Consider the following 17,834-nt stretch of genomic DNA (forward strand, 5'->3'; position numbering starts at 1 on the left):
CGTGGTCATGTATGGATGTGAGAGCTGGACTGTGAAGAAGGCTGACCGCCGAAGAATCAATGCTTTTGAACTGTGGTGTTGGAGAAGACTCTTGAGAGTCCCTTATACTGCAAGGAGATCCAACCAGTCCATTCTAGAGGAGATCAATCCTGGATGTTCATTGGAAGGACTGATGCTGAAGCTGAAACTGCAATACTTTGGCCACCTCATGCGACGAGTTGACTCACTGGAAAAGACTCTGATGCTGGGAAAGGTTGGGGGCGGGAGGAGAAGGGGACGACGGAGAATGAGATGGCTGGATGGCATCACTGACTCTCTGGACATGAGTTTGAGTGAACTCCGGGAGTTGGTGATGGACAGGGAGGCCTGGCGTGCTGTGATTCATGGGGTCGCGGAGAGTCGGACACGACTGAGCGACTGAACTGAACTGAACTGACTGAAAGTATTTGCCCTAAATATTGAGTAATTGAGAGGGAAAAACAGTAAGTAGTGGGGAATCCTGGCAGATACCACCTTAACCAAGTAATTAAGGTGAACAATACCAGTAATAAACATCTGCAGCATACAGCCCCTGATACAATGCACTGAGGCAGGCATATCTCTCCTGTAGAAGCCTTCTAATAATGCATAATTCCAACTTAAGATGAAAAAACATCAGATGAGCCCAAGCAGAAGAACACTATAAAGTAACTGGGAGCTTTTCTGGTGGTCTAGTGGTTAAGAATCTGCCTGCCAACACCAGGGACATGGGTTCAATCCCTGGTCCAGGATGAGTCCACATGCTGCCAGGCAACCAAGCCAGCAAGCACTGAGCCAGTGCGCAGCAAATACTGAAGCCCATGCTGCACAAGAGAGCAGCCCGTGCTACGGAGACCCAGTGGAGCCATAAATAAAAAACACTTAAAACTAACTGGTCCACTTCAAAAATGTCAAGGTCTGAGGACACTAAGAAATGACCACTCACTGCGATGTGAAAAGTAACTGGTACAATCTCAGCAAAAGCTGTCAGCAGTCTGGGTACGAGTTTGTAAACAAGACTGGCGCCTTCTATAGTCGCGTACTCTGTTCACAAAGAGAGAAGCTGTTTGGGTTTTGAAAGGTTCTGCTTTTCTAAGAATTCGTCCATCTCTTCCAAGTTGTTCATTTTATTGTCATATAGTTGCTGCTAGTAGTCTTTGATGACTTTCTGTGTTGTCTGCTGTGATTTCTCCATTTCCATTTCTAATTTTGTTGATTCTTCTCCCTTTTTTTCTTGATGAGTCTGGCTAATGGTTTGTCTATTTTATTTATCTTCTCAAAGAACCAGCTTTTAGTTTTGCTGATTTTTGCTGTAGTCTCCTCTGTTTCTTTTTCATTTATTTCTGACCTAACTTTTATGATTTCTTTCCTTCTACTAACCCTAGGGTTCTTCATTTCTTCTTTTTCTAGTTGCTTTAGGTGTCAAGTTAGATCACCAGTCCAAGTTCGAAGCATGAAACAGGGCACTCAAAGCCAGTACACTGGGACAACCCTGGGGGATGGGATGGGGAGGGAGGTGGGAGGGGGATTCAGGATGGCGGACACATGTACACCCGTGGTTGATCCATGTCAGTGTATGGCAAAAACCACTACAATACTGTAAAGTAACTAGCCTCCAATTAAAATATACAAATTTTTTTAAAAAAGAGAAGCTGAGTGTACAGGAATGCTCTCAAGATTTCTGCACCTCTATTATAAATCTAAAATTATCTCAAAATAAAAAGTGTTTTTTTTTTAAAAAGACAATGTTTAGGTTTTAATTATTAGGTATCAAAATGCTGGATTTGGTCCAACCGTGACAAACTGGAAGAAGTACTCAACCAGTACCTCATTGCATCCCTGCCAACGGTGCTGAACAACCTCCCTGAATCTCCTATTTCTCTGCCAAATGGGCACGACACACAGTTCATCTACCTCAAAGGTTACTTACAGATTCAATGACACGGTCGGTCCAATTTGTAGAGAAACAATATGCCTGGGCACAATGCATGCATTACTCTTACATCTTAAAGTCTAGGAGAAAATATTCTTCTGGAAAATTTTCCAGGACCAAACTTGAGATTGAAAATACCAAATGATAGGACTTCCCTGGTAGCCCACTGGCTAAGACTCTGTGCTCCCAGTGCAGGGGGCCCAGGTTCAATCCCTGGTCTGGGAACTAAATCCCACGTGCAACAAAGTAAGAGCTCGCATGCAGCAACTGAAGACCCCTCATGTTGCAATGAAGATCCCAAGTGCCACAACTAAGGCCTGACGCAACCCAAGAAATAAATATTAAAAGAAAAAAAAAACTAAATAATGAAACCAAGAAAAACTATGCCTTTCAACAAAAGGAGGGAAAAAATTTTTTTTAAGTTGGGATTCTGTTAAGGAATAGAAAGGAGCAGAGAGCAGGACAAGTAGAGCGACTGACTGGAAATCTGGGTCGACTATCCTACTTTTGGAGACTGGGTGATGACAGTCAAAAGTGGGAAGATGGGGGAAGCTCTTTTGTATCAGAGCTCTTGCAGACTCGATCATGACCACCAATGGGGAGGGGGAAAAAGAACTGCTGTCTTCTGTGCCTCTGCCCTCTCTCACTGCCACCTAACATCTAGCAGAGGCAAGGCTGCCAGCAGATGACCTCAAGGAAGACAGAAAGCTTGAGGGCTCCTGGCAGCACTGCACAATCAGGTGCAGACTTAGTAGGTGACACGGCTGGAAACTGGGGAAGGAACTGTTTTTTCCAAAGATCTCACTGCTAAAAGCTAATAGGTCCTTCCAGTTTTTGAGGAAATCTTTAGGTCTTTAAGTCTTATCAGGATCCCAGAATGAATCAGAGAGCAGATGCCCAACACCCCATATCACAAAAACTAAGCACAAAACAACGAATGAAATGTTTGATCTTTTTGAGTTAAAAACCATGCCTTTTCTCAAATCTACCTCCCTCACAGTGAATCTCCTATTAATATCAATGACACAGGAGAACTTGGCAAATTTAATCTGCAGAGGGTGAGAGTGTAAATATTTTAGGCTCGAGGGCCATTAGGCTGCTTAAGCAGCTATTCAACTCTGCCTTTGCAGGGCAAACGCATCTGTGGACAATCTGTAAATGATGAATGTGACTATGTTCCAACAAAACTGTATTTACAACAGATAGCGGTAGGGATTTGGCTCAAGGCTAGAAGTTTGTTTGACCCCTAGAGGAAATGCCAGATAGACTATTGTTAATTTATGCCCCAGAAGTTTTCCTCAATGGATGGTGTGAATTCATATACGCTACATATTTCTTACTATTTTTAAATTCACAAACAACAATACTGGAGGTATATCGAGCTGTAACCAACAAAACAGACATGACATGATCTTCTTCATCACAGGAGAAGTGTTTTTGCGTATATCCTTTAGATACCTATAAGTCTGTTGGTTATTGTTTTTTTTTCCCATGAAACCCTCTATCAACTTTAATTATAAAAATAGAGAATTTCATGCCAAGAGGGCAGTTACAAATCATTTCTTTAGAAGCTTACTTTTTAAGCTTTTCAGGGTATAGACTTTATTATTAATATGGAATCAGAATATGATACAAATGGCTTGGGTTTCTAAAATACACAAGAAGATGATATACCGATTAAATTCAAGTAATTTTCCCTAAAAAATTTTTGCCATGCATAAAAAATACCTTCAAAACTTCCTATAGCTATAACAACAAAAACAGTCTTGCTGACGTAGTAAACTCAAACTCTACCAATGTAAAAGGGTCTCAACCAGCTCTCAATCTGTATGAAACAAGGGCAGCACTCCTCAACGCTCTTATACATAACCTGAAAGCAAAGCCCCCAAATATTCAAGATCCAAATGTTCCGTGGTTCATATATCACTCATGCCATTCTGGGGAATCCACTTTAAGGTTATGAAAAATAAGAGTAAAGGTTAAGAACATTTACGATTTGAAAACAAACAAAACTGGACACCTCCCCCTAACAAAGGAAAAAAGGATACCTCAGGATGCTATTATATAGAGTAATGACCCAAGAGAATCTCACGATTAAATCACTTGTGCTAAAAGTTCTTACAAATTTCCCCAAATGAATAGTCTATTCTCAGGTTTCTCTTAATTCTTAACCACATGTGGTCTTCCATATCTTGAAGATAAGAACTTACAAAGGTACACGGAAAAGCACTCAGTTCTATATCAAATATAGGTCAAGAAACAGCTATGCAACAGCAAGTTTCAAAGTAGAGTCAATCACACATGTGTTTATGAATTCTGATAAGATTCACTTAAAAAAAAAAAAGAAACCCTACAGTATCAATTCTTAAAATGACTTGCTCTCAACACTAACGGGAGAAACTTCTTACCTAACAGTGTCACCTGCTGCAATGCAGGGCAGAGATGAGACAGAGCTGGATTCAAACTATGACTTCAGCAAAATGCACTAAACACAAACACATCTCTAGTTAACAGAAAATGCAATGTGAAGAACTTATTAGTAATATTTTAGATCATTGTGCAATAAACTACTTAATAACTGTATAATGGCACATCAATGCTATCATGACAGTAAGCAAATGCTAAATTTTTACTTCTCATATGATTATACTATTTAAATATTTCCAACTAATTTAAGGAGAAAAAGTAACCACATACATTACGGAGATGATAAATAAGTCTTCTAACTTCCCTATGCATCTAATAACAGCTCAAAAGCATCTATTATACACAGGCAATAGGAATAGGAAAAGGAGGGCTTCCTGTCCCAGTTTTAATAAATTGCAGAGTCATAACATTTTCTCAAGTTCATTTTATTTACAAAAAGTGCAAACTGCTTTGAACAAAAGCAAACCATGAATCACAGCGTTCGGCAAGACACTAGACATGGAAAAGGGAATAATATTCATTAAGTAAAAACTAAGCAGCTGAAATGCCTCTCGAATGTGCACACACCCATGCTTTCTCAAACGTCCCAGTCGGCCTTCAGCGCAGCTTTCACAAACAGTACAGCAGCTCAGAACAAACGCAGGAGCACAATGGTGAAGTTTGGCAATAACTCTGGACCAATTCTGAGTATACTAGTGAACATTATAGCACACTTTCATGTAAAATATGTAGGAATCTTTAAATGTATTGACACTGAAATCAATGTCCAGCTAATGAAAACAAAGGAAGAAACAGGGTTTTAAAATACTTGTTGCTCTGTAGTTGTTTGGTAAGAAGCAGAAAAAAAGTGAAATAATTTTAAATGTTCTTATATATGTTTATATGACCAAGAACATAACCAATCCACGTTAACTTAATTCATTTAAAACCGCATTTGTAAAAGTCACACAAAAGAAAGTGTATGTGCCATTAATCAGTGTGCCTGCCTGCACCTGAACAAATAAGAAAAATTAACCTCAGTCAGCCAACATATTCCAAAGAGGAGAGTCAGTCTAGTGTTACTTCAGTTGTTCACGTAAAGTGTCTTCAGGGCAGAATCTACACAGAAGTGATATTTCTGCTCACTAATCTACAGGCCCTAATGAAACTAGAAACTGTAATTAAAACCCAAACTATAAAGGCAGTCATTTCAACAGAACTGAGTATCTAGCCAAGCCAGGAGAGCGCCGATGCTGAGCAGTTACTAAGTGCATGCACTGTCTCTAGGTACATTCCCTGGCAGTTAACTGCCCTTCTGTTGTAGCAGACAAACTGCCTTTTAGGAATACACTAATTTACTAAATTAATTGAGGCTACACTGTTATTTCATTACATTACACAGAATTCTTCCCACATTTAATTTTTTCCTTTGTACTAATGTTTTATACTAGAATTGTGCTACTTTCTAAAGTCTCAATTACCTATTTCAAGTAGAGATGGTGAAAAATCTGATTATCTGACCGCTGACAAATCTGAGCACCAACGACAGCAAGTTTCAGTGTCAAGGAGGCTTGCAAGTCAGTTCTCTTGATTTGAAAATTACCTTCCACTGTTTTCATCAGTACTGAAGCTGAGATCTTCAGGGCCTATTTGTTCACCATCAGGAAAACTGGAATGTGTATCTAGGAGAAAACAATAAAAAACAGTAAACAATTTTTAAAGACCCGTATTTTCTTTCCCATCTCTCTAAATGATCTTAGCAAGTGTGTTATTAAGTGATAAAGAAAGATGTGCTGGGTTGTAAACAAATCTCCATTCTTAGAGAATTCTTTATCAGAGTCAAGCGTAAACAAACAAGGAAAATAAAGGAGAAAAAGCCAAAATGTGTTAACAGATGCCCACAATTAGAAGATGAAAGGCATTGCCTGACTTTGTCCCCTGGGGACACCATGGGAGCAGCTGAAGAAAGGAATAAGGAAGGACGATGATGGACACTCAAAGGATAATTTTGTAAACAAAATGTAAAATGTATCCCAAGTCAATTAAACTGGGCATGCAAACATCGCTACAAAAGCCCACCAACTCTCAAAATAACTTTGCTTCAAATTTGGCTGCTTCTTTTAGAAGCAGAGAAAATTACTAAGAGTACCTTAATACTTAAAAATCATTAAACACTTGGCTCTGTACTGAAAAAGACACTAGGATATCAGGAAAATATGTAAAATAAAAGATGACGATTAACATTAGCCTGACAACGCTGTCATTCCAGGAGCTCTTATAGAGGAATGCTCAGATCAACCATTAAGGTCTCTGGATAAACTACTAACAATGGGCGATGCATGTTAACTAAATTTATCGTGGTGATCATTTTGCAATGTGTCGAATCATTATGTTGTACATCTAAAATAAAACTAGTAACAATGGATTTCTCTCAGTTTTTTCCTAAGACTTTTTTATTTTTTGGCAGGAAGAGGTAAATCAATGATTCTGTAATCTGCACACATTTCTAAAGTCAGAAAAGTTTGTCTTTTTTTTAAATATGTATTTATTTGGCTGCCCTGGGTCTTAGTTGCAGCACAGAAGACCTTCGCTGCAGCCTGCGAGATTTCTCGCTGCAGCACGCAGGCTTCTTTAGTCGCGGCCTGTGGGTTTCTCTTTAGTTTTACACAGGCTTAGTTGCCCTGACATATGTGGGGTCTTAGTGCCCTGACCAGGGACCGAACCTACGTCCCCTGCATTGGAAAGTGGATTCTTAACCACTGAACCACCAGGGAAGTCCCTGGAAAAGGCTGTCTTTTAAAAACTTACTTTATCAGCTAGACTACAAATATCTCTGAAAAGAAAAAAGAAAATCAAGTATCTGAAACCTCCCAAGGGGGCTGGCTAACACTTAGGCACTACAGGCCACTATCGGTCTCTGTTGGAAATTCTTCTCTGTTTTGCTTTTTTTTCCCCAAAAAAACTCTTTAAAATGTAAAAGCTATTCTCAGGTCATAGGCTGTACCAAAACAGGTTGTCAACATCAGCCTCGCCCATTAGGTAGCATGCATCATCAGGTGTCTGACCAGGCAAATAAAGCCTACCAAGTTTTTTCAGTACTCATTTAGTCTACCCCACAGAATGTCATCTCACAAATGACAGTAATTTAAAAAAGAAAAAGAAGCCGAAGCAGCAAAGCAGAAACAGAAGCAAAGGAAGCAGCAGCAGCAGCAGCAGAGATGGTTTCACTGAGCCCTGGGCGCACCTTCGTCCGGGGGCTGCTCCATGAGAGAGCCGCTGAAGCCGCCGGCGCCGGGCTCCTCCTGCTCCTCGCTCTCGCTGTCACACTCCACGTCGCTGTCGCTGCTCATCCCTGGTCGGGAAGAAGCAGAGCACGTGTCTGACAAGAAACCACATCAAGAGAAAGGCAGCCTCCTTATCCTACACTGAGATTCCTACAGGATTTTACACTGAACGCCAAGATAATAGAAGACACCAAACAAACAAAACAAAGAAAAAGTAACTACACAAAACTCAGTTCTCTTTAGTTATTTAGAGCCGTGTTTATTTTTGTTCTCAAAATATCTGAAAAGTTTTAATTGAAAGCCAATATTAATTTCATTATACTGAAAATATCTTTTCCAAAGCAAATACAGTTCCCCCCTCCTTGATAATCATGAGATAACAGGAGCTCTTTTAATCCTGATTCAATGTAGTTTCTAGCCTAAAATATACACAAATATAAACACACATAAACACAAATATACATTTACACTTATATCTACATGTGTGTATACAAAATTCCAATAATTTCAGCAATAAATGAGTTACCATCCCATGTAGGCCTCCAATTTTGTTTTCGTGCATGAGTTGATTTTTAAAAGACAAGTTCTATAGAATTTTTCTACTTCAACAAGACAGAAATCAAGAAAATCTGAAAAATCTCTCTGCTTATAAATGCTAAATAAAATAAAATCTTAAATTTTTAATGAACAGCTATATTTAAAAGAAAAAAGGGAAATCCACAGTACAGCAGAAAAAAGGACAAGGAAAAGTAGTGGAGTAGATTGAAAAGGCTGGCTTGAAGCTCAACATTCAGAAAACGAAGATCATGGCATCTGGTCCCATCACTTCATGGGAAATAGATGGGGAAACAGTGGAAACAGTGGCTGACTTTATTTTTTTGGGCTCCAAAATCACTGCGGATGCTGATTGCAGCCATGAAATTAAAAGACGCTTACTCCTTGTAAGGAAAGTTATGACCAGCCTAGATAGCATATTAAAAAGCAGACACATTACTTTGCCAACCAAGGTCCGTCTAGTCAAGGCTATGGTTTTTCCCGTGGTCATGTATGGATGTGAGAGTTGGACTGTGAAGAAAGCTGATCGTCGAAGAATTGATGCTTTTGAACTGTGGTGCTGAAGAAGACTCTTGAGAGTCCCTTGGACTGCAAGGAGATCCAACCAGTCCATTCTAAAGGAGATCAATCCTGGGTGTTCACTGGAAGGACTTATGCTAAAGCTGAAACTCCAATACTTTGGCCACCTCATGCGACGAGTTGACTCACTGGAAAAGACTCTGATACTGGGAGGGATTGGGGGTGGGAGGAGACGGGGACGACAGAGAATGAGATGGCTGATGGCATCATCAACTCGATGGACGTGAGTTTGAGTGAACTCCGGGAGTTGGTGATGGACAGGGAGGCCTGGCATGCTGTGGTTCATGGGGTCGCAAAGAGTCGGACACGACTGAGCGACGGAACTGAACTGAGATGATGTCACCCCAGAGAGCTTGCTGTGAATGTCTGTTTGTTTGTTTTGGCGGCGCTACTGTGTGCAGAATGGATGGAATCCATGCCCGCTGCGGTGTAAGTACAGAGTCTTAACCACTGGACCACCAGGAAGTCCCAGAAAATCTTTAATCCTCTGTTGAAAGTGAAACCTCAGTTGTGACCGACTTTTTGCTACTTCACGGACTATAGTCTACTAGGCTTCTCCATCCATGGGATTCTCCAGGCAAGAATACTGGAGTGGGTTGCCATTTCCTTCTTCAGGGGATATTCCCGACCCCGGGATCGAACCCAGGTCTCCCGCATTGCAGACGACACTTTACCGTCTGAGTCACCAGGGAATCCTCTGTTGGGGATAGGCAAAAAAATACTGGATCCACCACAGAAAGGGAGATGAAATTGAGGCTAAATCTGCACTCTGTGCATAAAACTAAACTCTTACTGAAAGAATAAATAATTATGTCTACTGTCACAGGAAGACAGTAGGGAATTTTGTCTGGTTTCTGTGCTCAGTTCACCTCAGAATTCAAAACAAAGGGCAGTGTGCCTAATTTAGGTTTGGGATTTAAGGTTTAAGTTCAAATCTCAGGAAAGGAACATAAAAATTGGTCAGGAGCTAGTGTTTTTGAATAAAGCAAATGTAAAATCCTCTGGAGAAAAGATTCTAGGTAAGATGAAGCAAACACACTCCACCCCATCTTTTCCACTGAAGGCAGTTATAAAACCTTGACAGAATGCATGAAGTAGCTACTTGAGGACTCTGTAAAGTAATCACGGATACTGGTGTAGATAAGAACCTGAAGTACCAACAAACAGATTTAAAGAAGACCCAGGGTCTCACAAAAATCATATTAAAAAGGTCTCGGGGGCTTCCCTGGTGGCTCGTGATAAAGAATCCACCTGCCAATGCAGGAGACACGGGTTCCCTCCCTGGTCTAGGCAGATCTCACAGGGTGCCACAACTATTGAGCCAGTGCTCTAGAGCCCAGGAACTGCAGCTTCTGAAGCCCACGGGCCCGAGAGTCCGTGCTCCTCAACAAGAGAAGCTGCCGCTGTGAGAAGCCCAAGCACCACAATCAGAGAGTGGCCTCCGCTCACCAAAACTGGAGCAAAGCCCATGCAGCAATGAAGATCCAGCACAACGAAAAAATAAATAAAATTATTTTTTAAGAAAATGTCCAGAAATCATTCCAAAATTATTTAAGCACGTGAAAAACCAGGTAAAGATAAGCAAACAATGCTGAGATGACAGAAATCATGTTGAAATTATCCAACAGAAGCAGATCTAAAAAACGCTCATGAACACTTTTGAAACATTTAAAAGACCTCTGTGGTAGGAAACTTCCACAATCCAGGTCACAATTATTATCACAGGAGGGGGGACAAAAAAGCTCAAATTTTCTATAAACGGTAGTTAAAAGTCTCAAAAAGACATGTTCCAATCAAAATTTACAAACAAGGCAGACAATCTGCCTAAAGTGAGAGTCAGCAGGTATACAGATAGAAGGACAATACCACAAATTTTTCATAAAATAACAGGAAAGAGACTACCTAATTCTGTTTAATGTGGAAAAAAATAGATTTTTAAAGAATTACTAAGATATTGTTCTTAAAATTAAACTATTAATAGATGAATTTAAGCAAGAATGAAAGAGGAAATTAATCTGAGTGTTGAAATGAGCATTATAAAAAAGAGGTTAACAAACAGGAAGATAAAAAGGGAATAGTTCCCTCCCTGGTGGTCCAGTGGTCAAGAACCCACGCTTCAACCACAGGGGGGGTGGGTTCTGTCCCTGGTCAGAGAACTAAGATCATGCCACATGCTGCATGGCAAAAACAAACAAAACTCAAAAGCAATTAGGCAGACTAAGGTAAAAAAGCACAAACAAAATCAGCAATATCAGAAATAAAAGGGAACACAACAACAGAATCTACAGACATTAAAAGGATAATAAGGTAACAGTATAAAAAATGTTTATGTTCATGAAGACAAGAACACCGATGAAATGGACAAATCCTTTGACAGACACAAACTGCCAAAATTCATTCAGGTAAAAATAGATAACCTGAATAGGTATGTTAGGCATTAAAAGAAATGAAACTTGATAGTTTAAAAAAACTATCAACAAAGAAAACTGTAGTCCCAGATGGCTTTACCGGTGAATTCCTCTTCTGTTTTTAAGAACAGTTTGTATAGTATTATTTCTCACTTAAACATTTTTAAGATACAGGCTGGATGTTTCTGAAATCTCCTTTCTCAGCAAAGGAAAAAACCTCCCTGCTCTAAAGAGTCAAGTATATGTGCACTCAGTCGTGACGGACTCTTTGAGATCCCAAGAACTGCAGCCCAGGAGGCTCCTCTGTCCATGGGATTTCCCAGGCAAAAATGCAGGAGTGGGTTGCCATTTCCTTCTCCAGGGGATCTTCCCATCCCAGGGATCCAACCACATTCCCAAGAGCAAGACTGTTTAGAGCCCAAACCAGCTACTTGCGTGAAGCACTACCTCCACCTTGTGGCCTTTCACAGAACTGTTGCCGAAAACTCTAAAACCGACAAGTTGAATGTATTTTAGTGGCTTCCCTAGGGTCTCAGAATCTGCCTGCAGTGCAGGAGATCCAGGTTCAATCCCTGGGTTGGAAAGAGCCCCTGGAGAAGAGAATGGCAACCCACGCCAGTATTCTTCCCTGGAGAATCCCAGGGACAGAGGAGCCTGGTGGGCTACAGTCCACAGGGTCACAAACAGTCACGACTAAGTGATTAACACAACAACAATGTATTCTTGGGCCTTCCTGGTGGCTCAGAGGGTAAAGAATCCGCCTGCAATGAGGGAGACCTGGGTTTGATACCTACGTTGGGAAGATTCCCTGGAGGAGGGCATGGCAACCCACTCTAGTATTCTGGCCTGGAGAATCTCCATGGACAGAGGAGCCTGGCAGGCTACAGTCCATGGGTCGCAAAGAGTCGGACACAACGAGCGACTAAGCACAGCACGGTGAAACTCCAAGCACAATCTGACCTCCTGGTACCACTGTTTCTGAATTCCTGAGACATATTAACCTCCAGGATTCACAAATGAGGAATTGGAATCCTCAGGAATTCCCCAAATCTTAAGTAGTTTTCAAATTCTTTATTATATATCTTTTAAAATTTTTGGTTAGTTTGTAGTATTTACAAGAACTGTAGCTGACACTAAATATTCAAATACTGGGACATTCTGTGAACCTTATTAGGTAATAGTTGAAAACGTAACACTTAAACTCTCAGCAAGGTTTAGAGCACTGCATGGAATCACATGTCAAAAATGCCAATATGAGAACACTTCGCTTCCGAAACTCCCTGTTTCTTGGAGCATACACAGAGGATCCCTGTATAACAGTGGTCCCCAACCTTTCTGGCCACAGGGACTACTTTTTCACAGACGGATGGGTGTGGGATCGGGGTATGACTGCCTGTTGCTCACTTCCTGCTGTGCGGTCCTATCTCTAACAAGTTGGGGAGCCCTGCTGGGGTAAGGGGCATAGGATAAGATAGGACAGATTCATTAATATTCACACAGCAGCAGACAGGGCCATGAACACACAATGTGGCAACAGCTACAGCCAGGACCGGCTTGACTGCAACTGCCTCTCTCCAAGGAGCTCCTAAGGTCTGATTAACCTTTGACTCTAGGGATCAGCATTTCCGGTTTATATTTTCAACTTGCCATAAGAGGGTTCTTCCAGAACAGTCATATGTGTCTGTGCTGCTGTTGTTTTCTAATTTAATCTCAATCCCACACAGCATGTGGGATCTTAGTTTCCTGCCTGCAGACTGAACCCACACCCCCTGCAATGGAAGCATGGAATCTTAACCACTGGACCACCAGAAAAGTCCCATGATTCTGTGTTGACTGTTAAAAATTAACTCTAACAGGAGAATAAGAATAACTTTTTCAGCTTTTTTTATTTCTTGACTCATTTTTCTCAGGATTCAGAAAAACATGCATTTACCAAGAAATGCTGGAAAGGAATTCCTGCATGAAAATACTTTTTGGTCTTTTATCAAGTCCGAAGATCTGAAGTTCCCTAGTTCTGTGCATGAGAAAACCAAATTGGTCTCTTAACCTCTAGGTCACAGGTCCTGGGTCCTGTACAATCCACTGTCAACTGTGAGAGCAAGTAAACACAACATAAGGTCAAATAAATGAAAGCAGCTGTTCCCAAGCAACAGATCTCAACCTCCTGCCATGTGCTTTGCCCATGTGTTCCAGTGTGTACCAACTGCATTAAAGGGCAAACCAGATTAGTGACATTGCACCAACGGTAAGAAATTTGAATACAGGACTTTTCTTAATCCTACCAGAAGGTGTCAACAAGTTTTCACACAACTGGCTGTCAATGATAATAACTGTAAGATACCATTACATGTGTGGATCACAACAAAAAATTCTTAAAGAAACGGGAATACCGTACCACCTGACCTGCCTCTTGAGAAACCTGTAGGTCACGAAGGAACAGTTAGAACCAGACATGGAACAACAGACTGGTTCCAAATCGGGAAAGGAGTGCGTCAAGGCTGTATATTGTCACCCTGCTTATTTAACTTATATGCAGAGAACATCACAAGGAACGCTGGGCTGGAGGAAGCACAGGCTGGAATCAAGATTGCCGGGAGAAATATCAATAACCTCAGATATGCAGATGACACCACCCTTATGGCAGAAAGTGAAGAGGAACTAAAGAACTTCTTGATGAAAGTAAAAGAGGAGAGCGAAAAAGTTGGCTTAAAGCTCAACATTCAGAAAACTAAGATCATGGAATCCGGTCCCATCACTTCATGCCAAATAGATGGGGAAACAGTGCAAACAGTGAGAGACTTTATTTTGGGCTCCAAAATCACTGCAGATGGTGACTGCAGCCATGAAATTAAAAGACGCTTGCTCTTTGACCAATGTAGACAGCATATTAGAAAGCAGAGACAAATTACTTTGCCGACAAAGGTCCACCTAGTCAAAGCTATGGTTTTTCCAGTAGTCATGTATGGGTGTGAGAGTTAGACGATGAGGAAAGCTGAGCATTGAAGAATTGATGCATTTGAACTGTGGTGTTGGAGAAGACTGAGTCCCTTGGACTGAAAGGAGATCCAACCAGTCCATCCTAAAGGAAATCAGTCCTGAATATTTATTGGAAGGACTGATGCTGAAGCTGAAACTCCAATACTTTGGCCACCTGATGCAAAGAGCTGACTCACTGAAAAGATTTTAATGCTGGGAAAGATTGAAGGCAGGAGGAAGGGGACAGGATGAGTTGATGGATGGCATCACCGACTTGATGGACCTAAGTTTGAGTAGACTCCGGGAGTTGGTGATGGACAGGGAAGCATGGTGCGCTGCAGTCCATGGGGTCGCAAAGAGTTGGACACGGCTGAGCGACTGAACTGAACCATTAAATGTAAGATGCCTCCGATATGTTAATGTGGGGGGAAAAATCCAAACCAAAACCCTGCATCTTAAAGTAAAATTTGAAATAGGCTATTTCTGAGTCAATCACCTACCATATTTTCTGAGGATTCACTATATGCTCAGTAGTTCCAAGTTTCAAGAGTGCTCAACCTTCAGCCGCTTGGAAAATACATCAACAACTTGGTAGAGCAAAGCCTTGCTCCACTTGCCCTGCTCCTTTCCAGGAGAACCTCAACACTGTTCAGCTTTCTCCCTTCTTTGTGTGTCCAGGTAGAGTGGATCAGGGAGAGGAAATGCAAATGTTTAGACTTGGTCAAATTTCCTTTTCTTTGGCTAGTGACTAATCAGATGAACTCTAAGAAAGATTCTCCTCATTGATAAATAGAGACATATAAAATGAAATAATGTTCCACTAAACCCAGAACATGATTCTGATTCTGTATGAAGTTTGGAACTGCAGCAACCACCTTGCCATCCTGAGGGGAGCTAAGTCAACTTGCTTAGAATTGCAGAACAAAAGAAAGCGGAATGGAGGTGGTGGGAGAAAACAGGTTCTAAAAGACTCTTTGCAACCCCATGGGCTATAACCCACCAGGCTCCCCTGTCCATGGGATTTCCCAGGCAAGAATACTAGAGTGAGTTGCCATTCCCTTCTCCAGGAGATCTTCCCAACCCAGGGATCAAACCCAGGTCTCCCACATTGCAGGCAGATTCTTTACCATCTGAGCCACCAGGGAAGCTCTGATGACATTAAGCAGCTAAATTTTCCAGCCTTGATACTGTCCAACCAGAGTTAGGTGAGACTTCCTGTTAATACAAGAGAGTAAATCTTCCGACTGCTTATACTATAGGAAGCAAGTTACACTGGGGTTTTGCAACTTACATTAGAAACTCTTTAATTAATACACCAAAAAGGATCAGACTTTGTATTACTCTTAGACAAGGTGCCAGTAAGGTTTGTAACAGGCATACCACAGCTTTTCCCTGGGACAGGGACAACCCTGACTTAATTGAAAGGGACTGTGCTAATTCAGCAGAACTCAATCACACAGTCTCCAGTTTTAGAACAAGGAAGAAACTGGTCTACCTATGGAATTCTGTAGGGTATCAACTGAGAGGGACAAGATTTTTGGAACACAGGCATTAACCAGGAGATTATACAAGGTTGCCCCATATGATCCCAGTTAGAAAGGAAAAGGTCTGTTGATGACTATCATGTCTAAGAAATGTCACGTTTTATTGACCCTCAGGAACATTTAAAAGACTGCTTTAGTTGTCCCAAATTCCCAGCTAGTAACAAAAAGAATGCCTTATTTAAAGTTTCTTCAAACAGCTTGGCAGTAGGGAGGAGAAAGAGGAGGAGAGAGACACCAATTTACAGTGACCTGGCACAGAAAATGTTCTTTTAGGCATTCTGCTCAAGAATAAAGAGCCCTGTTTTTCCTAAGCACAGATACAAGACTACCTCACTCAACTTTTCACCAAGGCTTATTGGTGTGAAAAATAAAGGTTTCTTGAAAACTGGCTCCTGCTGCTGATAGAATAATACCCACAGCAGTAAGTAAGGCCCCATTCTTCTCTCATAAAGCAAATTCCAAAAGGCACAGAGCTCCTTCAGTTTACCTAATCCCTTCCTCCAGTCTCCTCACTGCCTAGCCTGGGACTCCAGTGGTAAATAAACTGTTTAACAAACTGCAATGGCAGATTTTCTCGGCACTGCTGATGTGCATGTTTACAGCCACTTTTCTTATTGAGTTCCAGGTGCTCTGCGTCACTGCAACACTCCTTACATAAGAAAACTGTGTTACTGAGTAATACTGACAGCACTAAATCTCAGGTTCAGGGACTTGAAAGTGCACGTGTTCCCAGTCACTCAGTTGTGTCTGACTCTCTTTTGACGCCAGACTGTAACCGACAGGCTCCTCTGTCCATGGAATTTTTTCCAGGCAAGAATACTGGAGTGGGTTGCCATTTCCTTCTCTGAGGGAATCTTCCCACCCCATGGATCAAACCCGAATCCTGCACCTCCTGCACTGCAGGTGGATTTCTACTTCTGAGCCACCGGGATGAAAGTGCATAGGCGATTCTAAATGTGGCCAAGCAAATGACTTGCTCCAGTTTAGGATAAGCTGTTAACAATCACCTTTAAAAAAAGAAATGAAATGAAGCTAATGTCAAAACTTACGGGGTTTTTGGGGGCTGGCTAGCTATTTATATAGATAAATTGAGAAATGTGAGGTTATGAGATGAAGGCTGAAATTTTAAAGTGCAAGTCATCTCTCACTGAGTTTAATTTAACAGGCTTCTTACCAGTCTTTCTGTCCCGAGTTCCACACCCCATTCCCAGTCTCCAGCACAACTAGAGTAGGAGTTTTAAAACATAATTTTATCATCTCACGTCTTGCTTAGATCCCATTCAAAAGACAAAGTCCAGATTCTAGCTAGACATACAGTGTAACTCTTCACGACCTGACCTCTGCCTCCACTCTGGTCTCATCTTTCACCGGTCTTCACCTAACTCATACTAATTCATACTCGTCCCTGAGGATGATCTTTCCAAGGATAGACGAGAGTAGTAGAGAGGTCACAGGTAAGAAGAGCACTGGCTCTGTGACTAAGGAAGGCAAGTTACATCTTTAGGCCCTAGCCTAGTCACCTGCAAGATCAAGATAATAAAAGTAACCCCCATGGAGGTCTGCACTGGGCAGTCTCACCCCACTGAGGGCTTGGAAATATTATCTGTTGTTTTTATTATTACATACCTGTTAGTTGTTGTTTAGTCGCTAAGTCGTGTCTGACTCTTTCGACCTCATAGACTGCAGCCCGCCAGGCTCCTGTTTCCATGGGATTTCCCAGGCAAGAATACTAGAGTGGGTTGCTATTTCCTTCTCCAGGGGATCTTCCCAATCCAGCAAATGAACCCGCATCTCCCACACTTGCAGGTGAATTTTTACCACTGAGCCACGAGGGAAGCCTACATATTAGTTGAGTTCCCTATATATGCTATCACAGCACTCATCATTTCATATTATAATTGGCTATTAACTATTGAGAGTACCTTGGACTGCAAGGAAATCCAACCAGTCCATTCTAAAGGAGATCAATCCTGGGTATTCATTGGAAAGACTGATGCTAAAGCTGAAACTCCAATACTTTGGCCACCTCATGTGACGAGTTGACTCACTGGAAAAGAGTCTGATGCTGGGAGGGATTGGGGGTAGGAGGAGACGGGGACGACAGAGAATGAGGTGGCTGGATGGCATCACC

At 41.5% G+C, this 17,834-nt stretch overlaps 1 protein-coding gene across 7 annotated transcripts in view; it reads right to left on the reverse strand.

Moving 5' to 3' along the window:
• TRIM37 (tripartite motif containing 37) overlaps positions 1 to 17,834 on the reverse strand; it is a 152,440-nt gene that overhangs the window by 9,476 nt on the left and 125,130 nt on the right. For 5 of the 7 annotated variants that reach the window (XR_008682420.2, XR_008682427.2, XM_088828633.1 and 2 more), the window contains 2 exons: positions 7,602 to 7,709; positions 5,961 to 6,039 (listed from right to left, as the gene is read on the reverse strand). Coding sequence is in view for 5 of the 7 variants with exons in the window: in XM_088828633.1 (XP_088684759.1) it covers positions 5,961 to 6,039; positions 7,602 to 7,709 (187 nt within the window). In the remaining 2 variants the exon portion in view is untranslated. Of the gene's footprint in view, positions 1 to 4,894; positions 6,040 to 7,601; positions 7,710 to 17,834 lie in introns of those variants that run through there. The other 2 variants (XM_088828634.1, XM_055399639.2) reach the window with 1 other exon arrangement.

This window comes from Moschus berezovskii, chromosome 20 (assembly GCF_049115385.1).
Source record: "Moschus berezovskii isolate FMDL1 chromosome 20, NW_MosBer_1.0, whole genome shotgun sequence".
NCBI lineage: Eukaryota > Metazoa > Chordata > Mammalia > Artiodactyla > Moschidae > Moschus > Moschus berezovskii.